This window comes from Vidua macroura, chromosome 10 (assembly GCF_024509145.1).
Source record: "Vidua macroura isolate BioBank_ID:100142 chromosome 10, ASM2450914v1, whole genome shotgun sequence".
Classification (NCBI taxonomy): Eukaryota; Metazoa; Chordata; class Aves; order Passeriformes; family Viduidae; genus Vidua; species Vidua macroura.
In genome coordinates this window covers 929,534-948,116 of record NC_071580.1, presented here as the reverse complement: position 1 = coordinate 948,116, position 18,583 = coordinate 929,534, and the positions used below count along the sequence as shown (strand labels likewise).

Genomic DNA, 18,583 nt, shown 5'->3' with positions numbered 1-18,583 from the left:
TTTTCAGCCTCTGGTGTCTCTGCTGGTGCTGTGTGGCTTCCTCAAGGGTTTCTTAAGAAATGCAGAAGTCTGAGAGATTGATTGTCCATCTCATGTCCATGGACTTCCCAGAGATTACCAGTAAAGCCACTGTAAGGAGCTTAATGTGAAATTCCGTGAGCCTAGAAGAGCTGCTGCGGAGCAAATTAAATTCTGGCACAAAATACGAGCGGTGGCTATTTAAACCAAACCCAGTCCTGCCTGGGGCCCTGGAGTGCCCCAGACCTGCATCTGCCCTCTGTGCCCCCCGGGCTCTTTGGCTGTTCTGTAACACCCCAAAGATCAGCACGCTGATGGCATTCGTGCTGTTCTGTGGGATTTAGATCCAATGTGCTCTCGGGGGCACACCTGGGCAGAAAATGGTGTTTAATGGCATTACTGCAAGGGCAACCTTAGTGCTCAGGGCGAGGGAATGATGCAGGACAGGGGGATGAGGAGAGTGCAGACAGCTGAGAACATGGCAGGGTTCTGGGGTTTGCTGTGGGGGTGGGTTGGATCCAGAGTATTTTCACTGCTGGGATGGGATGGTGCAGTTGTGTGCTGGTCTCCAGTGCAGGGGTGGGGGCTTTTGGGGAAGGACCTTTCAGATCATGAAGTCCAACCATCAGCCCAGCACCACCACAGTGTTCAGCACTTAACTGGGTCCTCAACAGCCACATCCTCTCGTTTTTCACGTGCTTCAGGGACCGTGACCCACCACTGCCCTGGGCAGCTGTGCCAGGGCTTCACAACCCTTCACAAAATACATAGGAAACCCCAAAAAACTGAATGCAGGGGAGAAGAGCTGCTGCTGCAATTAGGAAAGTAACTCCTGCATTTTATGGGTTCCTTTTATCTCTTCAAGCTTAATGTTGGCTTAATGCAGTTGATGCCTATCATTTAGAAACCCAGTTTATATCCTCTTTCATAATTATGCTTCTCAGTGTTTGGTAATGCTCTTTATACCTTATTTAATCTTTTTGTTTTGTCAGATGGCTGTTATAGTAAGTCCATAAAAGCAAGATGAGACCAAACCTTTTGTCATTTAGCTGCACTTTGAAATATTAATTTCTTAACATACAGGAAAATAAAAGAACTGTTTGTGGACAGCAATAAGAAATTTGTTTTGATCTTTGACTTTAAAGTAAAATTATCTGTCTCACAACAGTGGTGTAACCTTTTGCTGTAGACTCTTGGCAGTAGAGTTGTGCTGCTAATGCAAAGGTAATAGTGTTTTCTTGAATAACTAAACCCCAAAATATAGTAGCAAAAAATAGCCAGGATATTTATTTAACCTCAGAGAACATGTTTTATGGAAGAGAGTGTTTATTTCACTGCAGGGATGTGCACCATACAGCAAAATGCTCTTCTGTTTGCTGGGAAATGCTGCTCAGTGTAATGTCTTGCTTCCCTAAATAATTTCCTTCTGGTATGGACTGCAGGTCCTGCACACCCTGAAGTCCTTGTGGTGAGGCACACGAGCAGGCAGCAGTGCACTCACCAGTGTGACTGCTGGAATGACATGAACTGTAAACCAGAGGTCTGACCCACACCTTTATTCACAAAGGTGTTCTATATGCAATGCATTGCACAACTTTTTCATGCATATTCAACCTCTGGCCCTGCTGTCCTCGCCTCTCATGCTGAATAAGTCCACGCCCTTCTGGCCACGCGTGGTTTGCTGTGGTGGTCGCACGGGGGTCTCTCAGGGGTCTTCTGAGGCTGAAAATTGTGGTCTTCTTTATGACTGAACTTTTGAACTTCTCTTCTGTGCGTGCGCTTTCAGTCCTTTGGTGCTTATTTGTGTACATCTGTCAGTCTTGGTAGGCTTGGAGACAGCAGAGCTTCTTTACTTGGGTTTTTTGCACCTTTGGTTCCTTCTGGTATTGTTCTTTATGTAAGAGGTTTCAGAAATGTGCATTTTCTTATGCCTTTTGTACTAGGCAGAGGTTTCTTAAGTAAAAGGTTAAAATTCAACATGTAACTCCATAAGCTAAAATATAAATGCTTCATTTACCCAGCTCCTGGGATGCAGGGAACGGCCGTGGCTGTGAGCCACAGAGATTTTGTGGGGATCCTGGGGGGCTGGTGCTGAGCCCATCCCTGGTTATCCAAGCCCGAGTGCACAGAGGGTGGCACAGGGGGTGGCACGGAGGGTGGCACGGGCTGGTTTGGGGGATTGGCACCGCTGGAGCGGCCGCAGCTGCCCAGCAGGGCCGGCTCAGTGGGCAGCCAGAGCGGCGTGGGCAGGGGGCACCCACGGAGCTGCCTGGCACCCCGGCTCTCAGGGACATCCCGGGGCTCCACGGCTCTGCTCCTGGCCTCAGAGACCTGCCACGTGCCAGGCAGCGTGGCCACCCCAGACGAGGGCCAGCTGGCACAGATGGGTTTGTATCTGCTTTACCCTCGGGTACAGAAGCAGCTCCTCCCCTAAGGAGAGGTTTGTGTTGGGAGTGATCCTCATGGCTGAACTAAATCAAAAAGTGCTATTTGAATTCAGGTCTGTATTGCTTTAAAGGGTTATTTCGGGAGGAAGAAAAGTAGACTGGTGTTTCATTATTAAATCCTGTTAAACTCCAGGATGTCTGTTGGGATGATTTTAGACTGTCAAGTCTGCATAACTCTGCAAACAGAAGTGAATGTAGTTTTCAGGGGTTTTTAATTTTAAATTAAAGCTTCAAATATCACAGAATCATGGAATGGGTTTGGGTTGGAAGGGACCTGGAAGACCACCCAGTTCCAACCCCCTGCCCTGGGCAAGGATACCTTCCTTATACATTGCCTAAGCACAGTTTGTTATTTAAACTTCCAGATTAATTTTCTTTGATCTTGTAACATAAACTATATTGTGTTCTAGTTTAACTTAATTAATTTTCAGACTCTGAGCAAAAAATGCACAGCTAGTCCTTGTGTTAGAAGAATATCTTTTAATGGGAATCATGTCTTGCTTCCTCAAATTTTAATCTATGTCTGCATTGAGGAGCTGCTTCATTTACTCTGTATTCCTGGCTTATCTACAGGATTAGATGTTTTTCTGGAACCAGCTTCCCTATTCCTTAGTGAAATCCTTCCTGAACTGCTCTTCTGGAGCTCTATTCTGCCCTGCACTGCTCAATACCTTCCCTGATTCAGATGCTAATGTGTGGTGTCTGGCAAGGGACCGGCATTAGCATACTGAGAATAGATTTGAAAAAGACCTTTTTCATTTGCGTGCTTATATTTTATAAATAGCCTGAAGGGGAGGATGGGGTGCTTTGTAAATGGTTTGCAGAGCTGAGATCCACTGGGCTCTGATTGCTGTGGCATTTCCATTACCCCAGTCCCTTCTTGAACGTGGAGCCTTTCTTATTAACACCTACACAGCAGGAATGATGCCATGAACTCTCTTACATGTTTACTATTCTTTAAATGTTTGAATTCTTACGGTATTTCCTTGCAATTGGGAAAATGCAAGCAGCAAAGATGGTGCTCCCTGGGGCACTGGACCTACTGCAGGTGGGATTTGGGAGGTGGAGGCTGTTGAGATACTGGGCAGGAACTGGGTTTCTTCCACTTTGTGAAAGAAAGTGTTTTAAATTCTGTTCCCTGTAACTGAAGTGTACCTGAAGCATGAATGTGACTGCACCCACAACAATTCCAATCATGATGTAGAAATGTCTAAGCAATTGAAATGGTGAAGAAGGAACTGGATTACATTTGTGGTTTTTATTTTCCCCCACAGTTTTGCTGGCTGCAGTTACCTGACTGTGGCCCATTCTCTGCTTTTCTTGTATTGAATAAATGTGGTCTTTTCCCTTCTGCCTTTTGCTGGCTGTCCTCAAGGGCATCTTGGTGGAACCGGGCTGGGATTTTTTCTCTGACAACTGAGCTGGTCCTAATAGAGAGACTTATTTGAGAAGTAGTTCTTTTTGTAAGACTTTCACCAGTCACTGCTAGCCTTAGGTGCAAAGAAGCAGATTTTCTGTGTTGAGTAGCTTGTTGCTAAACCTCTTACTGAGCTAAAGCCCTGCTGGAAGTGATCTCTATTAGTGAAATCAAAAGGTGCTTGTGGTGTGTGTGCCAGGCTGATGGAGCAGGGCACTTTTGTGTATCCACACTTACAGGGAGGACCTCATTTCTGTGCTGGGACAGGTTTGTTTGTCTTGGTAGGAATCCAAGACAAACCTGGTCTAAACTCAGTTCCACAGGGAAAGGCTGGGTCTGCCAAGAAAAGGCATTTCTGTGTGGATGTACATAGGGAGTTTTAGAGACTATTTTTGCTTCAGTTCACCTTTCTTCTCTCAGGTTCTGAGTTTTCCATCCCTTGTGGTGTAAATGTTTGTCTTCCTGCTACTTTGTGCATCTTCAGATAGATCCAAGTCAATGCTGCCCCAGCCAACATGTGGATATGGTCTAGCATCTCCTTCTGGCTTGATTTATGTCACATTTGTGGTTTATCTTAAAGCCCTTCCAAACTCACCTTCATTCAGTGTGTGCTGATCCAGGGGGTGCCATTATTTATGGACATAATGAAGGACACATTTAGGCTTTCAGAAGAGTGTGGCTCTGTTCAGCTCAACTGCAGTCCCTCCTTCCTCCAAGAAAGAGAACTCAGGACAAAGGCTCCTTCTGATGGGCTTTATTCCATATGGGGTTTGCCTTGGAGCTCCTGGTGAGTGAGGGAGCCAGGGGAGGTTATTCCAGTGCCAAGGGCTCTTCAGCCCTGCTTTGCCCAATGTTTAGATGCTGCTCTGACTGCCTGTGAGTGTGTCAGAGCTGTTGGGAGAATAAATAAATCCCAGCTCTGGCAGAGGAGTGGGAGTGTGGGTTAGTCTTTGCTGTGACACTGAGGAGCACTGGAGAGAGAAGTGCTGGAGAGAGGAAGGGTGATAAGAAATAAAGACAGACCCAGAGAGTTTATTTGGGAGCCAGCCAGAGTGTAAACAAATCACCCGGGGAGATGAATTTGGAGTGATACCAAGTGAGGAGAGGCTGTGAATGGATAAAACCAGAAGGTAATTTAAGAGCATGGATATATACTGAGATCAAGAGGAAATGTTATCTTGATCCTTGTGTTTGGAAGGCCGCAGCAGGGAGGATGTGAGATGAAATGGAAGAAATGGGTTTATTTTAGTCAAAACACAGAGGAGGAAAAAAGCCTTATCATTTAGATGGGATGGGTGGATAAAAGGAAATCATCCCAGTGTGTGTTGGAAGGCTGGTGGCAGCATGGAGAGGGTGTGAATGTGTCTGTGTCATTCTGTGAGCAGCTCTGCCAGTGTCACAGCATGAGGGACAAACTCCAGGGCTACTGAGCCCAAAGGTCTGTGGGGTTTGAATGAGGATCTCACCAGTCCAAGTACATGGAGTGCTGGTGTTCAAAATTACAACACTGTGTGTAGTAATGGAAAAAATGTAAATAAGATGAGCTTGAAACAACTATAAAATGTTTTCCTTCAACATAGATAAAAGTTTTCTTTGCCTCAATTTTGTCGTGAGGGTGTTCAGACAGATGAGCTGTTCTATTTTCCTGTGTGGAGAAGGTGGTAGTGAAGAAGGAATAGTCTCCCAGCACTGCCCACTTTCTGTCACTGGAGGTTCAGGTCACAACTGGTGTGTGCCTGGCAGATTCTGGGGAGCCTGTTGGTCATGTCATTAGTGGATGAGGTGGCTGGTTAGTGGAATTTATTCTGCTCTGCCCCACAGTTGAAAGATGCATGAGTGTGATGCAGTCTGGGACGCAGATGGTGAAGCTGAAGAGTGGAACCAAGGGGCTGGTCAGGCTCTTCTACCTGGACGAGCACAGGACCTGCATCCGATGGAGGCCCTCCCGGAAGAGCGAAAAGGCAAAAAGTAAACTCCTCATATTTCTTCTAATTTCTGGGGCAGTTCAGTATTAGAATGTGACTTACAGAGCTACACAGGTGCTCGTGGGCTGATGGGAGACACTTGGTGTCTGTCTCCCCTGCTCCCTTTCTGTAGCCTCAGCCCTGTGATGTTCTGGGGAGCACTCAGAGCCTCCGGGGCAGCTGGCACGTGGCACAGCCATGGCAGGGAAACCTTCAGTCCAACAGGGCTTTGGGATGTGAAGATGTCACATTAATAAAAGTTTAATGCCTCTGAGCCTGAATGGCTCAGAATTATGAGAAGCAGGAAGAGGCTGGCTGGCTGTCCCAGCGTGTCCTCTGGTTTCCCTTTCCCCCCAGTTGTCATCGACTCCATTTACAAAGTCAGCGAGGGCCGGCAGTCAGAGATCTTCCACCGCCACGCCGAGGGCAGCTTCGACCCCAGCTGCTGCTTCACTATTTACCATGGCAACCACCTGGAGACCCTGGACCTGATCACGTCCAACCCCGAGGAGGCTCGCACCTGGATCACGGGGCTCAAGTACCTCCTGGCCGGGATCAGCGACGAGGACTCGCTCGCCAAGCGCCAGAGAACGCACGACCAGTATCCTTTGAGGAGCCAGGCCTTGCTCCTGGTTCACATTCCTGCCTTGCTTTCCAGTCTCTTCAGCACAGCGTGTCCTTTCTCCTCCTGTTAAGTGACCAAAACCCTTCCACTGATTGCAATGGAAACCTGGGCAATGGGTTTGACATGGACACTTACGTGTGTGATAAACCATGGGCTTTGCCTTGGGGTCTGGATCAAACTGCAGGGGGGTCAGGGGATAGGCTTGCATTTTGTTTATGAATTCCTTTTTGAAGGGGCAGACCAGTTATTTCTAGTTATCTCAATATCTCAGTAACTCCTGGCCATCTCTGTTGCTCTTGTGTAAGTCAGATGCCTGTGTCCTTCCCAGCCTCCATTGTTTGTCAGGAGCACAAATCCTTAAAGCTCCTTAAATGTTTGTTGTAGCCCAGCAGCCAGAGTGAACCTCATGTCCTCTGAATATTTTCTTCATGTGCCTTTTTCTTCACAACAGTTTTTTTCACAACAGTGATGACTAAAATGTTATACACAAAGAGCACTCTTCCCCCCAAAAACCAAACCCCAAGGCCATCTTAAGTAAAATTGTAACCTGTCTGTTCTTCTGCCTCATGGAAATCTCCAATGGTACTCCTGGAGAATACACATATTTCAGGTATTTTTAATTTATATCTCCCGTGTTTGATTCTGATCACAGCAGGCACAGGTCCATTGGGGTTGTATTGCATGCTCTGTTGCACCTGTCCTCAGCTTGCTATATTTAACCATGACTTTTCTGAGCTGCTCCTGTCTGCTGTATCTTCTCTCCTGGTGAAACCTCCCTGCAAGTCCTGTTTGCTTTATCCAGTGTGGCAGCTGGGAGACTGCACACAGAATGGCCCTGTCCCACTCCAAGAACTTAGCAGCAGTTCTGTTCCCTGAACAAGGGAAGTTCCCTGAACTTGTTCCCTGAACAAGTTCTGTTCCCTACCTGTGCAAGGAGGGGTGTAAGGTGCTGGTTGGGAAGTGAAGTTAAATAGAAGGAAGGGACAGGTGGAAGAAGATCCCCGAGTAAGCCCAGCAATATTTAAAAACTTTGGAGCACGTTCTCAGAGGAGGAACCAGCATCAGAAATGGGAGTGCAGAGGGGCTGGAGTTGTGAGCTGAACTGTGAATAATTGCCATAAACCAGTTCTGGTTTTAAGCATTTGTCTGAGCTGTAGTGAGGGCAGGGGCAAAAAGGGCTCTTTCCGGAGCTGCCCTGCCTCCCTTGTCCATGGGGAGATCCCCTGAGTGCCTGTCCTTGACACGCTGGCAGCTGGGTGAAGCAGACCTTCGAGGAGGCTGACAAGAACGGCGACGGGCTGCTGAACATCGAGGAGATCCACCAGCTGATGCACAAGCTGAACGTGAGCCTGCCCCGCAGGAAGGTCCGGCAGATGTTCCAGGTCCGTGCCTGGGGCACCAGGGGCCACTTGAGATCCACTTCTGGGCACATCCAGAGCAGGCTCTGCAGCTTGGGACTAAAAACACAGCACCTCACAGGCTTTTTCAAAGTCCTACCTTTTTGTAGACAAAGAGACACCAGAACATTGTTTAAATGACATGAAGCACACAGAAGAGTTACCAATGTTACTCTTTCTGCTGCATTGTTGCTTTCAGCTCTGTGAACTGAATTATTCAATGCTGGCATTGATGGACAATGAAGTTATTCTGTCACTACTAAAATATTTTTTATTTCCTTTATGGAAAATTATTTAATAGAAACTGGCTTTATGCAAGTAATTAGATTTTCTTTAAAAACTTACTCATATTTAGCCATTCAGATTTGATTGATTTAGAATCAATTTTTTACTTCTGTTGTCTGAAAACAGCTCCCATTTTCCACCAGTCCTTGTGTTTACTGTAGGAAAGGAAAGATAAGCCAAGGACATAATGGAGAGCAAAAAAAGTCATTTTCACTTTTCTAAACCGGTACCAGCTCAAAGCTGGTTTGCTGTATAACATGGGAAAGTTGAAGAATCTTCTATAGCATAAAATCCCCATTAGAGATACATCTTTGGAGTCTGGAGTTACTCCCAAAGACCTGGAAACTGGTGGGGTGGTGTTGCAGAGATTAATTTGGGTTGTACTTGTTCCCACAGATTATAAATGTCATTTAAGCTATGTAATAGATCTAAAATGATTAAAAATCCCATTCAACACCATTTAGCTGAGAATTCCTTTCCTCTCAGCTGACTTGCTGTGATAGGAGTTTGCAGCTCCTTTCTGCATGGAGACCCACACAGTGCCTGCCAGCCGTTCTCCAGAATATATTCTTTGTTTTGAAAATCCAAAGCAATCCTCTTAGGCAGATGTTCACAGGGAAAAAAGCTTGTATTAGTGTGTGTTGAGTACTGTTTTCTTCTCTTCCTACCTCTGAGGAGAAACAGCAAATCAAGCCTGGAGATGCTGGGTGGAATCTCAGTGCTGCTGCAGAGTTGTCCCCTCTGCAGAGTGCTGCTGGGGCTGAGAGTGCTGCAGATGAAATAATGTGCATTTAAGACTCTGATATTGTCCTGAATGTTTTAAGATATCAGACTGTTGTTGGGGGAGCTTTGGGTGATATTGTTATGCCTCTTGCTGTGTTTTAATCCAGGATAACTGCAGGGCATACAGGAGGGCAAGAGATCAGAATAAAGCCCAGGGTGAGCCTCTTTCTGGGGGAAATAAATACGAAATTAAAGAAGGAAATTAGAGTTTCACAGGGAATCTGTGGCTTTAGTTTAGTAACCATTTTCACCAAAAACCCCGGAGATGATGATATAAATTTGCAGGTATTTTCGTCTGTTAGGATTTGTGTCTGAACAGTCTTGCAGACTAGAATTTACTGCATTTCTGTTGGTGTGCACAAGTCCTGCTCTGTTTTATTCCCTGATTTCTCCTGTGCTGAGCATGTTTACCTGAGTGTCATTACCTCTTAGGAAGCAGACACAGATGAGAACCAAGGAACCCTGAACTTTGAGGAATTCTCAGTGTTTTACAAGATGATGTCCTTGCGTCGAGATCTCTACCTGCTGCTCCTAAGCTACAGTGACAAGAAGGATCATCTCACTGCTGAGGAGCTGGCCCAGTTTCTGAGGGTGGAACAGAAGGTAGGGCAATATCTGCATCCATGTCTATGGCCATGCTTTTACATTCAAGCGTAGGGAAAGGATTTTATGGAAAATATTAACTTGGGGTGGAGGGCAAAGCACAGAGGTGACAGAAGGGAGTTCTGGAGCTTTTATTGTTTTTTGAAATGCTTCTAGAAAGAGTTTGAGCTGCTTTGGATGATTTTTGAAGTGCCCAGGATAGTGGTGTGAGAGGGTGCTCAGGGACCTGGAGCAGGAAGAGGAACACGTGGCAGAGGTGGGGGAGCTCCTTTGGGGGTGCAAAGGGCACTGTGGACCTGCTGATGCAGCAGAACCTCGAGCTGACTGTCAGGTCTGGCATTCTGCATCCTCTCAGTGCTCTGAGTGCCCTCCTGAGAACACTGCGTGGGCACAGCTGTCCAGGGAGCTGCTCTGCTCAGCATTGCTCCAGCAGCAAACCAGAAAGAGTGAAGCCAGGAGCTCCTGGAGGTGTCTGGGCACGTTGGAGGCACCTTGAACCCCTGTTCCCCTTCCCAGTGCGGGGCACTGGGAGGACAGGGAGATTCCCCCGAATGTTCCCAGTGCCAGCAACGCCCCGGGGCAGGGCAGCATTGCTCCAAAAGCTGATTGTGCTCCAGCCAGGAGGCAGCTCCCCAGTACCCTCACCCAAACACCATTTTGGTTTTGTTGTTGTCTGGATGCTTGGAAATCTGTGGACAGTCTGTTCTGCTCCATCTGCTACTCGTTTGGCAAGATATGAAATACTCTGCAGCCTGAGGACAGAACAAAAGCGGGTTGGGGTTTTTGTTAGCTTGCTAAACTGGCTTCTTTTTTAGGAGAACTCCCTCTTTAGGAGAACACTCCATATTATTTTTAGTGGAGTACTTTAAAGTGTAACAAAAAAGGGAGTGGCCAAAGTCATCACCTCTCAAGATACAATTAAAAAAAACACAAATGTGTGGACTTTTCCCTGGCAGATGCAGCTTTGGACTAGATTAGACATTTCCATTCCTCAAGCACATGAGAACCCCACACTGGGCCAACAAGGAGCCACGGGGGATAATGGAAAAGTTAATTTGAGCCAGCTTGTACCAGAACAGGGCCTGCTCTGAGCAGTGTTTGCAATCAAACACCAACCTGAGCAAGGATAATTGGTTATTTTTTCTACTGAATTGTTATTTTTTTATTATCCTGTGTAATTCCTGCAGCATTTTAGGATGGTTGGCTTAGCTGGGACAGTACAAAGAGTGAACAGGATGATGGCACAAGTAAGGTGCCAGAGGTTTGAGTGCCAGTATTGTCTTCCTGTGGTGTTGGTAGTGGAGAAATGAAATCCACCCAGTCCTCATTCTTCCTTTGGTTTTCTACATCTCAAGGCAGTAGGGAAAGATGAGATGAGTGATGGGAGCTACTCCTTCCCTTTAGTTCTGAAGGAAAGATAAGTGTCTACTTGTAAGTGCCCCACAAATCAGTTAGAACCTCAGCTGTGGCCTAGCTGAAGCTGTTGACAAAATTCCTATTTGTTTCAGAAAAGCTGCTGTTTTTCATTTCAGAATTTAATTATTTCTCTCCTAGCCTGTGTATTACAGTGAACTCCCTTGGAAGTAATGAAATCATAGGAGTGGAAAACGCATGAAAATGAAATCCAAGCCTGCCAAATCTTTTTGCATGTCTTAGAAGATTATATTAAAGAACATAATGTCATAGTTCTCATTTCAGCAGTATTGGCCAGTACAACTATTAAGGCTGCTAAATAGCTAATTTTAATCTTGAGACTAAAATGACATAGGTTTTAATTGATGGCTACCTTTCACTCCTGTTTGTCTCCTCCAAGTTAAGTAGATTTCCACATGCTGGTGACGTTAAGAATGAGTGTACCTCCGCTGTTGTTTTTGTGCAGATGAATAATGTGACACCAGAATATTGTCTGGACATCATACAGAAGTTTGAAGTGTCAGAAGAAAACAAGAAGCAAAATGTTCTTGGGATTGAAGGTAAAAGTTTTGGTTTCAGAGTGAGTTTTCCCTTGCCACGCTGCAGTGGAGTGGAAGTGCTTTGATGGTGTTTTGGTGAGGCTTTTGCTGTGCCCTGGATCAGCAGCTGGGAGTGTGGGTGTGTTTTGTGAGCCGGGGGGAGATGTGAGTAGGTGTGGTGAGGCAGCAGCTCTCAGCCATCCACCACAGCCACCCTCAGGAGTGGGGCTGGATGCCTGAGGCTGTGGGGATTCATTGCTCACTCTTACAAAACTGTCCTGTTCCATGCAGTTTATCTATAGCCTGCTCCCAGTGAGGTAATGAAAGCCAAGGGTTCATTCTGCCTTGGCTCTGGGGATCTGGGATCCTGCACAATCCATTCTTTTATGCTTCTGTGAAATAAAGTACAGACAGTTGCATTTTCATTGGGTTTTAATACCTGATTCCCATTGTTTGTGAAAGCAATTGTAAATTGTATGTTTATTCAGAATCCAATTTAGTATCAAATCAGCCTCAGAGCTGAGATGAAATAGATTAAAAGCCATGGTGTGCTCCTTTGCCCAGAAGGAAGCTTCTGTGGAGCAGCCTAATGTACATGGGGATTCGGGGAGGGGGGAAGTAGGAATTTTCCTCCACATGGTATTTAAATCCTGGGTATGGCCTCCCCTCAACAAGCTTCTGATGTGACCCAGGGCACTGCGCTCAAACTGAAAAAAGGAAAGTAAAACAAACAAGCTGTGACACTTAAACAATATTTCTGCAAGCATTTCTGCTCCTCTTAACCTGCTGCTGCAGCTGCTTTTATCTCTGAGCTGCTTTCAGGGCTGGTATTGTTTGCACTGTCCTTTGCAAATATTTTACATGTTTCATTCTTAAAGGAGGTATTTTTTAAAACTTTCTCTGTTCAGCGCTGCTCTCATTTAGAGGGTTATAAATGAAGCACCATCTTCTTGACTAAACTTGCAGGAAAAAGAAAATTGTGAAGTGAAGATGATGGGTCAGTGACTTGGCTGCTGACCCACGGTTCTGCTTTGGGTGGCTGCTGCCCCGCGTGCCCATCCCTGCTCAGGGCACTGCCATTCACAGCACAGGAGCTCTGTTAAAAACTGAAAAAACAGGAACCCTGTTAAAAACAGGCATTTCCTTCTGGCCCCCACTGTGCCCCGGAGTCCGTGGCCACCGTCAGACCCTCAGCTCTGGGGGGCGTTCAGAGCCTTCTCCCCGCCCGCGGCCCCGGCTGACGCGTCCCTGTGCCCGCAGGCTTCACCAGCTTCATGCGCAGCCCGGCGTGCGAGGTGTGCAACCCGCTGCACCGCGAGGTGCACCAGGACATGCAGCAGCCCCTGTGCCACTACTTCATCGCCTCGTCCCACAACACCTACCTGAGCGGGGACCAGCTGCTGTCGCAGTCGCGGGCCGACATGTACGCGCGCGTGCTGCAGGCCGGCTGCCGCTGCGTCGAAGGTGGGCTGCACAGGGGGCTGCAGGGGGGGCTGCATGGAGCTGCACAGGGGGCTGCACTGGGGGCTGCACTGGGAGCTGCAAGGGGGGGCTGCATGGAGCTGCATGGGGGGCTGCATGGAGCTGCACAGGGGGCTGCACTGGGAGCTGCAAGGGGGGGCTGCATGGAGCTGCATGGGGGGCTGCAGGGGGGCTGCATGGAGATGCATGGGGGGCTGCACAGGGGGCTGCAGGGGGGCTGCATGGGGGGCTGCATGGAGATGCACAGGGGGCTGCACTGGGGCTGCATGGGGGGGCTGCACTGGGAGCTGCACTGGGGCTGCATGGGGGCCTGCATGGGGGGCTGCACTGGGAGCTGCACTGGGGCTGCAAGGGGGGCTGCATGGAGCTGCATGGGGGGCTGCACTGGGGGATGCATGGGGGGCTGCACAGGGGGCTGCATGGGGAGCCCCACTGGGAGCCGCACTGGGAGCTGCATGGGGGGCTGCATGGGGCTGCACTGGGGGCTGCATGGGGCTGCATGGGGGGCTGCACTGGGGCTGTAAGGGGGGCTGCACTGGGGGATGCATGGGGGGCTGCACAGGGGGCTGCATGGGGGGCTGCATGGGGGGCTGCGGGGGGGGCTGCACTGGGGCTGCAAGGGGGGCTGCATGGGGAGCCACACTGGGGGATGCACGGGCCGCACTGGGAGCTGCACTGGAGCCGCACTGGGAGCTGCACTGGGGCTGCAAGGGGGGCTGCACCGGGGCTGCACCGGGGCTGCACCAGCCAGGGGCTCAGGGCCACGCTCCCAGCAGCGATGCTGGGCTGCCTCAGGCACTGCAGCACTTTCGGACCACTCCAAACTGGATTTTTCTGTTGGGAACGATCACCGTGGGCAAGCGTCACAGGGAATGACAGAGAATGACAGGGAATGACCAGAATGACCAGAGAATGACAGAATGGCTGGGGTGGGAAGGGGTTCTAAAGATCATCCAGCTCCAGCCCCCTGCCACGGGGAAACGTGGGGATCACACTGCATTCTTGTTTAAGCTCTGCATGATTTAAATAGTAGCAAAACATTAGTGTTTTAATATTAGTATTAGTATTTTTCTTTTCCAGCAATAAGTAAAGTCTTTTGGCAAAGTTAGACGCAATATTAATTTTTTATGGCTAGCATTACAACAGGTCATCTGAAAAAAAAAAATATTGTTAATCTCTATTTAAAAATTAATTAGAGAAAATGAACCTGAGAAAACTGGGTGATTGCCTTCTGCAGAACAGCTCCCAAGAACACTCAGCAGTGTTACTTTGCTTGACCTCAAAGCTATTGCAGCTACTTCAGAGCCCAGGGAATAGCTCTGCAGCTTTCTCCTTGGGAAGTTCAACTGCCTATAGAGGCAGCAGCAGTGACAAGATTGGTACAAACTCAGGGTACAGGCATTCATTAGGAAAAGCATTCTTATGCTGCTCCATTCTGCATGTGCTGGATTTGATGTTACTCTTCATACAGTCAGTTATAGAGCTGCAAGTTAAATCGGGAGTGGGAAAAGATAGATTCTTCTAAAATAGTTTGTCTTCAGAAGCAAAAACTGCATTCCCAAGGTAGCTTTGGGAAATATGTCAAATAATATTTTGACCTTTGTAGTTTTATATATGAGGAAAAAACCTCAAATGAATACAAGGGAAAAACCAGTTAGGATGCAGAATTTTCATCTGACCTAGGAAAAGACTGTCCTGTTAGTCTGAGCTCAGCTGGCAGGTCGGGGGAGATGGAATGAGAGGTGCCAAGAGGTGGAGTGAACCTCGTTGGCCCCCGCATGGTTGAGCAGGTGAGCTCTGCTGGCAGCAGGATGAGACTGGGGGCATCTCCTAATGTGTGGCTTTTCTGGTCTTAACAGTGGATTGCTGGGATGGCCCAGATGGGGAGCCAGTGGTGCACCATGGCTACACCCTGACTTCCAAAATCCTCTTCCGGGACGTGGCAGAAACCATCAATAAATACGCCTTCATCAAAAACGAGTAAGTGTGGAGCCAGGTTTGAAGCTACACCTGTTTTCTGTAGTTAATCCCACACTGAAAACAACCATCAAGCCCAGGAAGTGCAACTATTCCTTTAAACACATCAGGGTTGGTTCTGTTCCCCTGTTTATCACCCATGTTGTGTTTATTATTCAGCTGCACAAGCTCTTCCATCAATTGAGGGAGAGAGTTCTGCCTAAGTTGAACCTTTTTATGCTCTTAAACTCAGTAAGGCTTTGGACAGTCTGACACTGCTGATTACTTTTCAATAGAACTTCCCACTCACATCCACAGGGAAATTCTCCTGAAAAATCGATACTGTGATGTTCTCTACCTACTGAAAATACTTCATTTCAGCAGAAGAATTGAAAAGCTGTCATGTATAGTGTGAGGAAATACTGAGGTGTGGGGTATTGTTCTGAATCTGTTTCATTTGCCACGATGCTTTATAACAGTTTATTATGAAAACTGTGGACTTTACCCATATATAAACACACACACACACACAAACACACACACACACACAGAGTAGTCTCAAATCATGAGTGGGTGTAGAGAATTTTGAGTAGTTTAAAGAGAATAAAAGGAAAATACCTCCTTTTCTTTAATAAAAAGCACCCAACAATGGATTTGTGGGAAAAAAAACAACCAAGCCCAAAAGGTTGGTGTTATTGATGAGGAGTGCAAGGTGGTACTTTCAAATCTGAAGGAGGTGGTTGTCATTATTTGGTTGGGGTTAGTGTGGGATTCTTGTTATAGAAGCCTGGGGCTGCCAGGGGTTTAGAAAACAGTGGGGCAAATCTGTGGAAGAACTTGGCTGTTCCATTCCCAGGTGGGGTGGAAAGAGTGCAGGTGTTGTCTCTCCACACACAGCTGTGAGAGTGTCTGGGGCTTTGTTTCCAGGTTTCCAGTGATCCTGTCCATTGAAAACCACTGCAGTATTCAACAGCAAAAGAAGATTGCCCAGTACCTCAAGGAGATATTTGGTGACAAACTGGACTTGTCATCTGTGAGCACTGGAGATCCCAGACAGCTTCCCAGCCCTCAGGATTTAAAAGGGAAAATCCTAGTGAAGGTAACTTGCTGCTGGGCATGTTCAGAATGCAGCAAAAGTCAGCTTGTGATATTTATTGTAGATTTTCTTTGGAGGACCAGTTCATATCCCTTTAGCATCTAAACATTATCTGACAGTCTTTCCTTGGACAAAGTACTTTGGAGTGATAGAAAAGTGAAGCTTTCCTGCCTTTCCCCTCACCCAGCTTGGAGCTGTAGTTCATGGGATGGAACTCTTCATGGTTCACCTGCTGTGTTTATGGGAGAAAAGCAGCTCAGGAGGAGCTGGAGGAGGCCCCGGAGCTCTGTGCAGAATTAATTGTGTGAGCCTCTCACTCCAAACAGATTTGCTCTGAAAGGAATTCCAAAGGCCAGGATGGATAGAACAGGGAAGAAGCACAAGGCAGACCTTTGGGAAGATGATTAAGAGAGTTCTCCCCTATTAGATTGTCTAATTTACTTGGACATAGGGGGGCAATTACTTCTGTGTGAACTCTCAGGATGCTCTGGCTTTCCCCCTGTCCTTGGTATCCGTCTGGCTGCAGGGATTCACAGTTTGTCTGATGTTAGTTTGAACATGCTGCAGTGCACAGTACAGAGCTGACCCTAAACTAGGAGCCCTTTGAGTGCTCAGCCGTGATTTTGCATTTCACTGCATCAGTTTTCTGGGGTGGCTGCTGGTGAATGAACTGTGCACTCACATGGGGCTGGTGTTTAGGGATCCACAGGAAATCGTGTGGAACATCACTCCCGTGAGAAATCCCACAGCACTGCACTAAGGGCAGGAGAGGCTGGGTGCTTGGGGCTCTTACCTGGACTTCTGAGCTGGATTTTCAGCATGCCTGAGGTTGTCATTTCAGCTGATCCTCCAGCTCTCACTGCTGGAGCCCCGTGGGTGCAGACTGCTGTGGAGCTGAGCTCTTTTCAGAATGAGAAATTCTATCTTGAGCATCACAGGATCCCTGCACAAAGCCCTGTCTCCCATCCCCTGCTCAATTTGAGCAGCTCTGTTGGAAAAGATAAAATCAGATTTAGGAATCGGTACCTTGTTGAGAAGTAAGCCAGCTTCTCATCTTTTTGCTATTGTTTTTGCTCTTTTTATACATTTTCCTTTGAAAGGCAGTATTGATTCACTAGCCAAACAATTTCAAATAATGGCATAATTTTCATCCTGTAAGTGTATATAAAGAGCCATTCTAGTAACACTCGGGGATTTAAGCCAGTGTAAAGGTACCAGCATGAAGTGAATTTGACCTACTCATTAGCAGCAGCATTATTAATTTCAAAATGCAGCCTAAAAATCAATCCTCTGCATTTCTGCAGAAATCTTGAGTGTCATTCCTGTCTCCCACTGATGAAGCAGGTAGGCTGAGAACATTTCTGTGCTCAGGAGCAATATCACAGAAGTTTAGTAGGTGATTTATTTAGGAGCAGATGGTAAAGCAAGAAGAGCAGACTGGGTGCGCTAACTAACACTGACCACATTTTATTTGGGGTGTTTTTTCCTCATTTTAGGGTAAGAAATTGCCCTGCAGCCTTGGAGCAGATGCTGAGGAAGGAGAGGTTTCAGAAGAGGACAGTGCTGATGAAATTGAGGACGACTGCAAATTAAAGCCCTGCTTTGTATGTGCACACAGTCAGTTCCCAGAGTGTGACAGCTCTGCATTTCTTACATGCACACTCCCATGTCCTACTTACAGTTGTTAGCAGAGTTTTTCATTCCTAAGTTTTTCATTCCTGTGTCAGGTTCATGCTGTTCTATAGGATTCATTTTTATTTTAAGTGCCTTATGTAAAAGACTGGTTTGAGTCTGTATAGTCTGGATGACTGTTAACAGAAATCACTTCCTTTTTTAACTGGAGCAGGAATCGAAGGCTTAGGATGTCTGTAAGTGCATTAGCTGGGAATTCCTGCTCTTCTGAAAGAGAAGGTGGGGCTTGTGACAGCTGTGAGGCAGAGAGAGCCCTTGGCCAGGTCCTGGGGGATCTGCAGGGGGACTGTGAGCTGAGCTGGGAGGACTCAGGGGAAAAGGAGAAGGGAAATGGCAGGGAAAGCCACAGGTAGAAAGGGCAGAATCAGGCAGGATTGTGCAAGGAGTCTTTTCTTGCAGAGGGAAGGAAATGGGAGCACTGTGTGACCCTCAGTGTAATGGGAGGGCCACAAACACCTACTTGAACTGGGTTTCCTGGTGTCTTCCAGAGCAATGGTGCAACTCAGCACCAGGTGGAATCTTTTATACGAACAAAACTGGAGTCTCTGCTAAAAGAATCCCAGATCAGGGACAAAGAGGATCCTGACAGCTTCACTGTGAGAGCCCTGCTGAAGGCAACTCACCAGAGTTTCAGCATGAACCTGAAGCAGGTACGTGGGCTCTCCCTTCACAGCCCCTGTGAGGACTGGACAGTGCAATGTGTTGCAGACTGTTTCAGATGAGAGAGCCAGGAACTGAGGAACTGGATACAAACTCCAGGCTCATTAAATACAGAGTGAATTTTCTGTGGAGATGTGCCTGCTCTGGAACCAGTGTCACAGAGCTCTTTTCTGGGAGTTACTGTGCAATTGATGGACCAGAAAGGG

The 18,583-nt window shown here is 47.3% G+C and overlaps 1 protein-coding gene across 3 annotated transcripts in view; it reads left to right on the top strand.

Moving 5' to 3' along the window:
• LOC128812147 (1-phosphatidylinositol 4,5-bisphosphate phosphodiesterase eta-1-like) overlaps nucleotides 1–18,583 on the top strand; it is a 43,862-nt gene that overhangs the window by 13,982 nt on the left and 11,297 nt on the right. For all 3 annotated transcript variants that reach the window (XR_008438618.1, XR_008438617.1, XM_053986399.1), the window contains exons 2-11: nucleotides 5,704–5,850; nucleotides 6,204–6,447; nucleotides 7,724–7,853; nucleotides 9,369–9,539; nucleotides 11,419–11,512; nucleotides 12,752–12,955; nucleotides 14,833–14,953; nucleotides 15,857–16,028; nucleotides 17,522–17,629; nucleotides 18,206–18,367. Coding sequence is in view for 1 of the 3 variants with exons in the window: in XM_053986399.1 (XP_053842374.1) it covers nucleotides 5,704–5,850; nucleotides 6,204–6,447; nucleotides 7,724–7,853; nucleotides 9,369–9,539; nucleotides 11,419–11,512; nucleotides 12,752–12,955; nucleotides 14,833–14,953; nucleotides 15,857–16,028; nucleotides 17,522–17,629; nucleotides 18,206–18,367 (1,553 nt within the window). In the remaining 2 variants the exon portion in view is untranslated. The remainder of the gene's footprint in view (nucleotides 1–5,703; nucleotides 5,851–6,203; nucleotides 6,448–7,723; nucleotides 7,854–9,368; nucleotides 9,540–11,418; nucleotides 11,513–12,751; nucleotides 12,956–14,832; nucleotides 14,954–15,856; nucleotides 16,029–17,521; nucleotides 17,630–18,205; nucleotides 18,368–18,583) is intronic.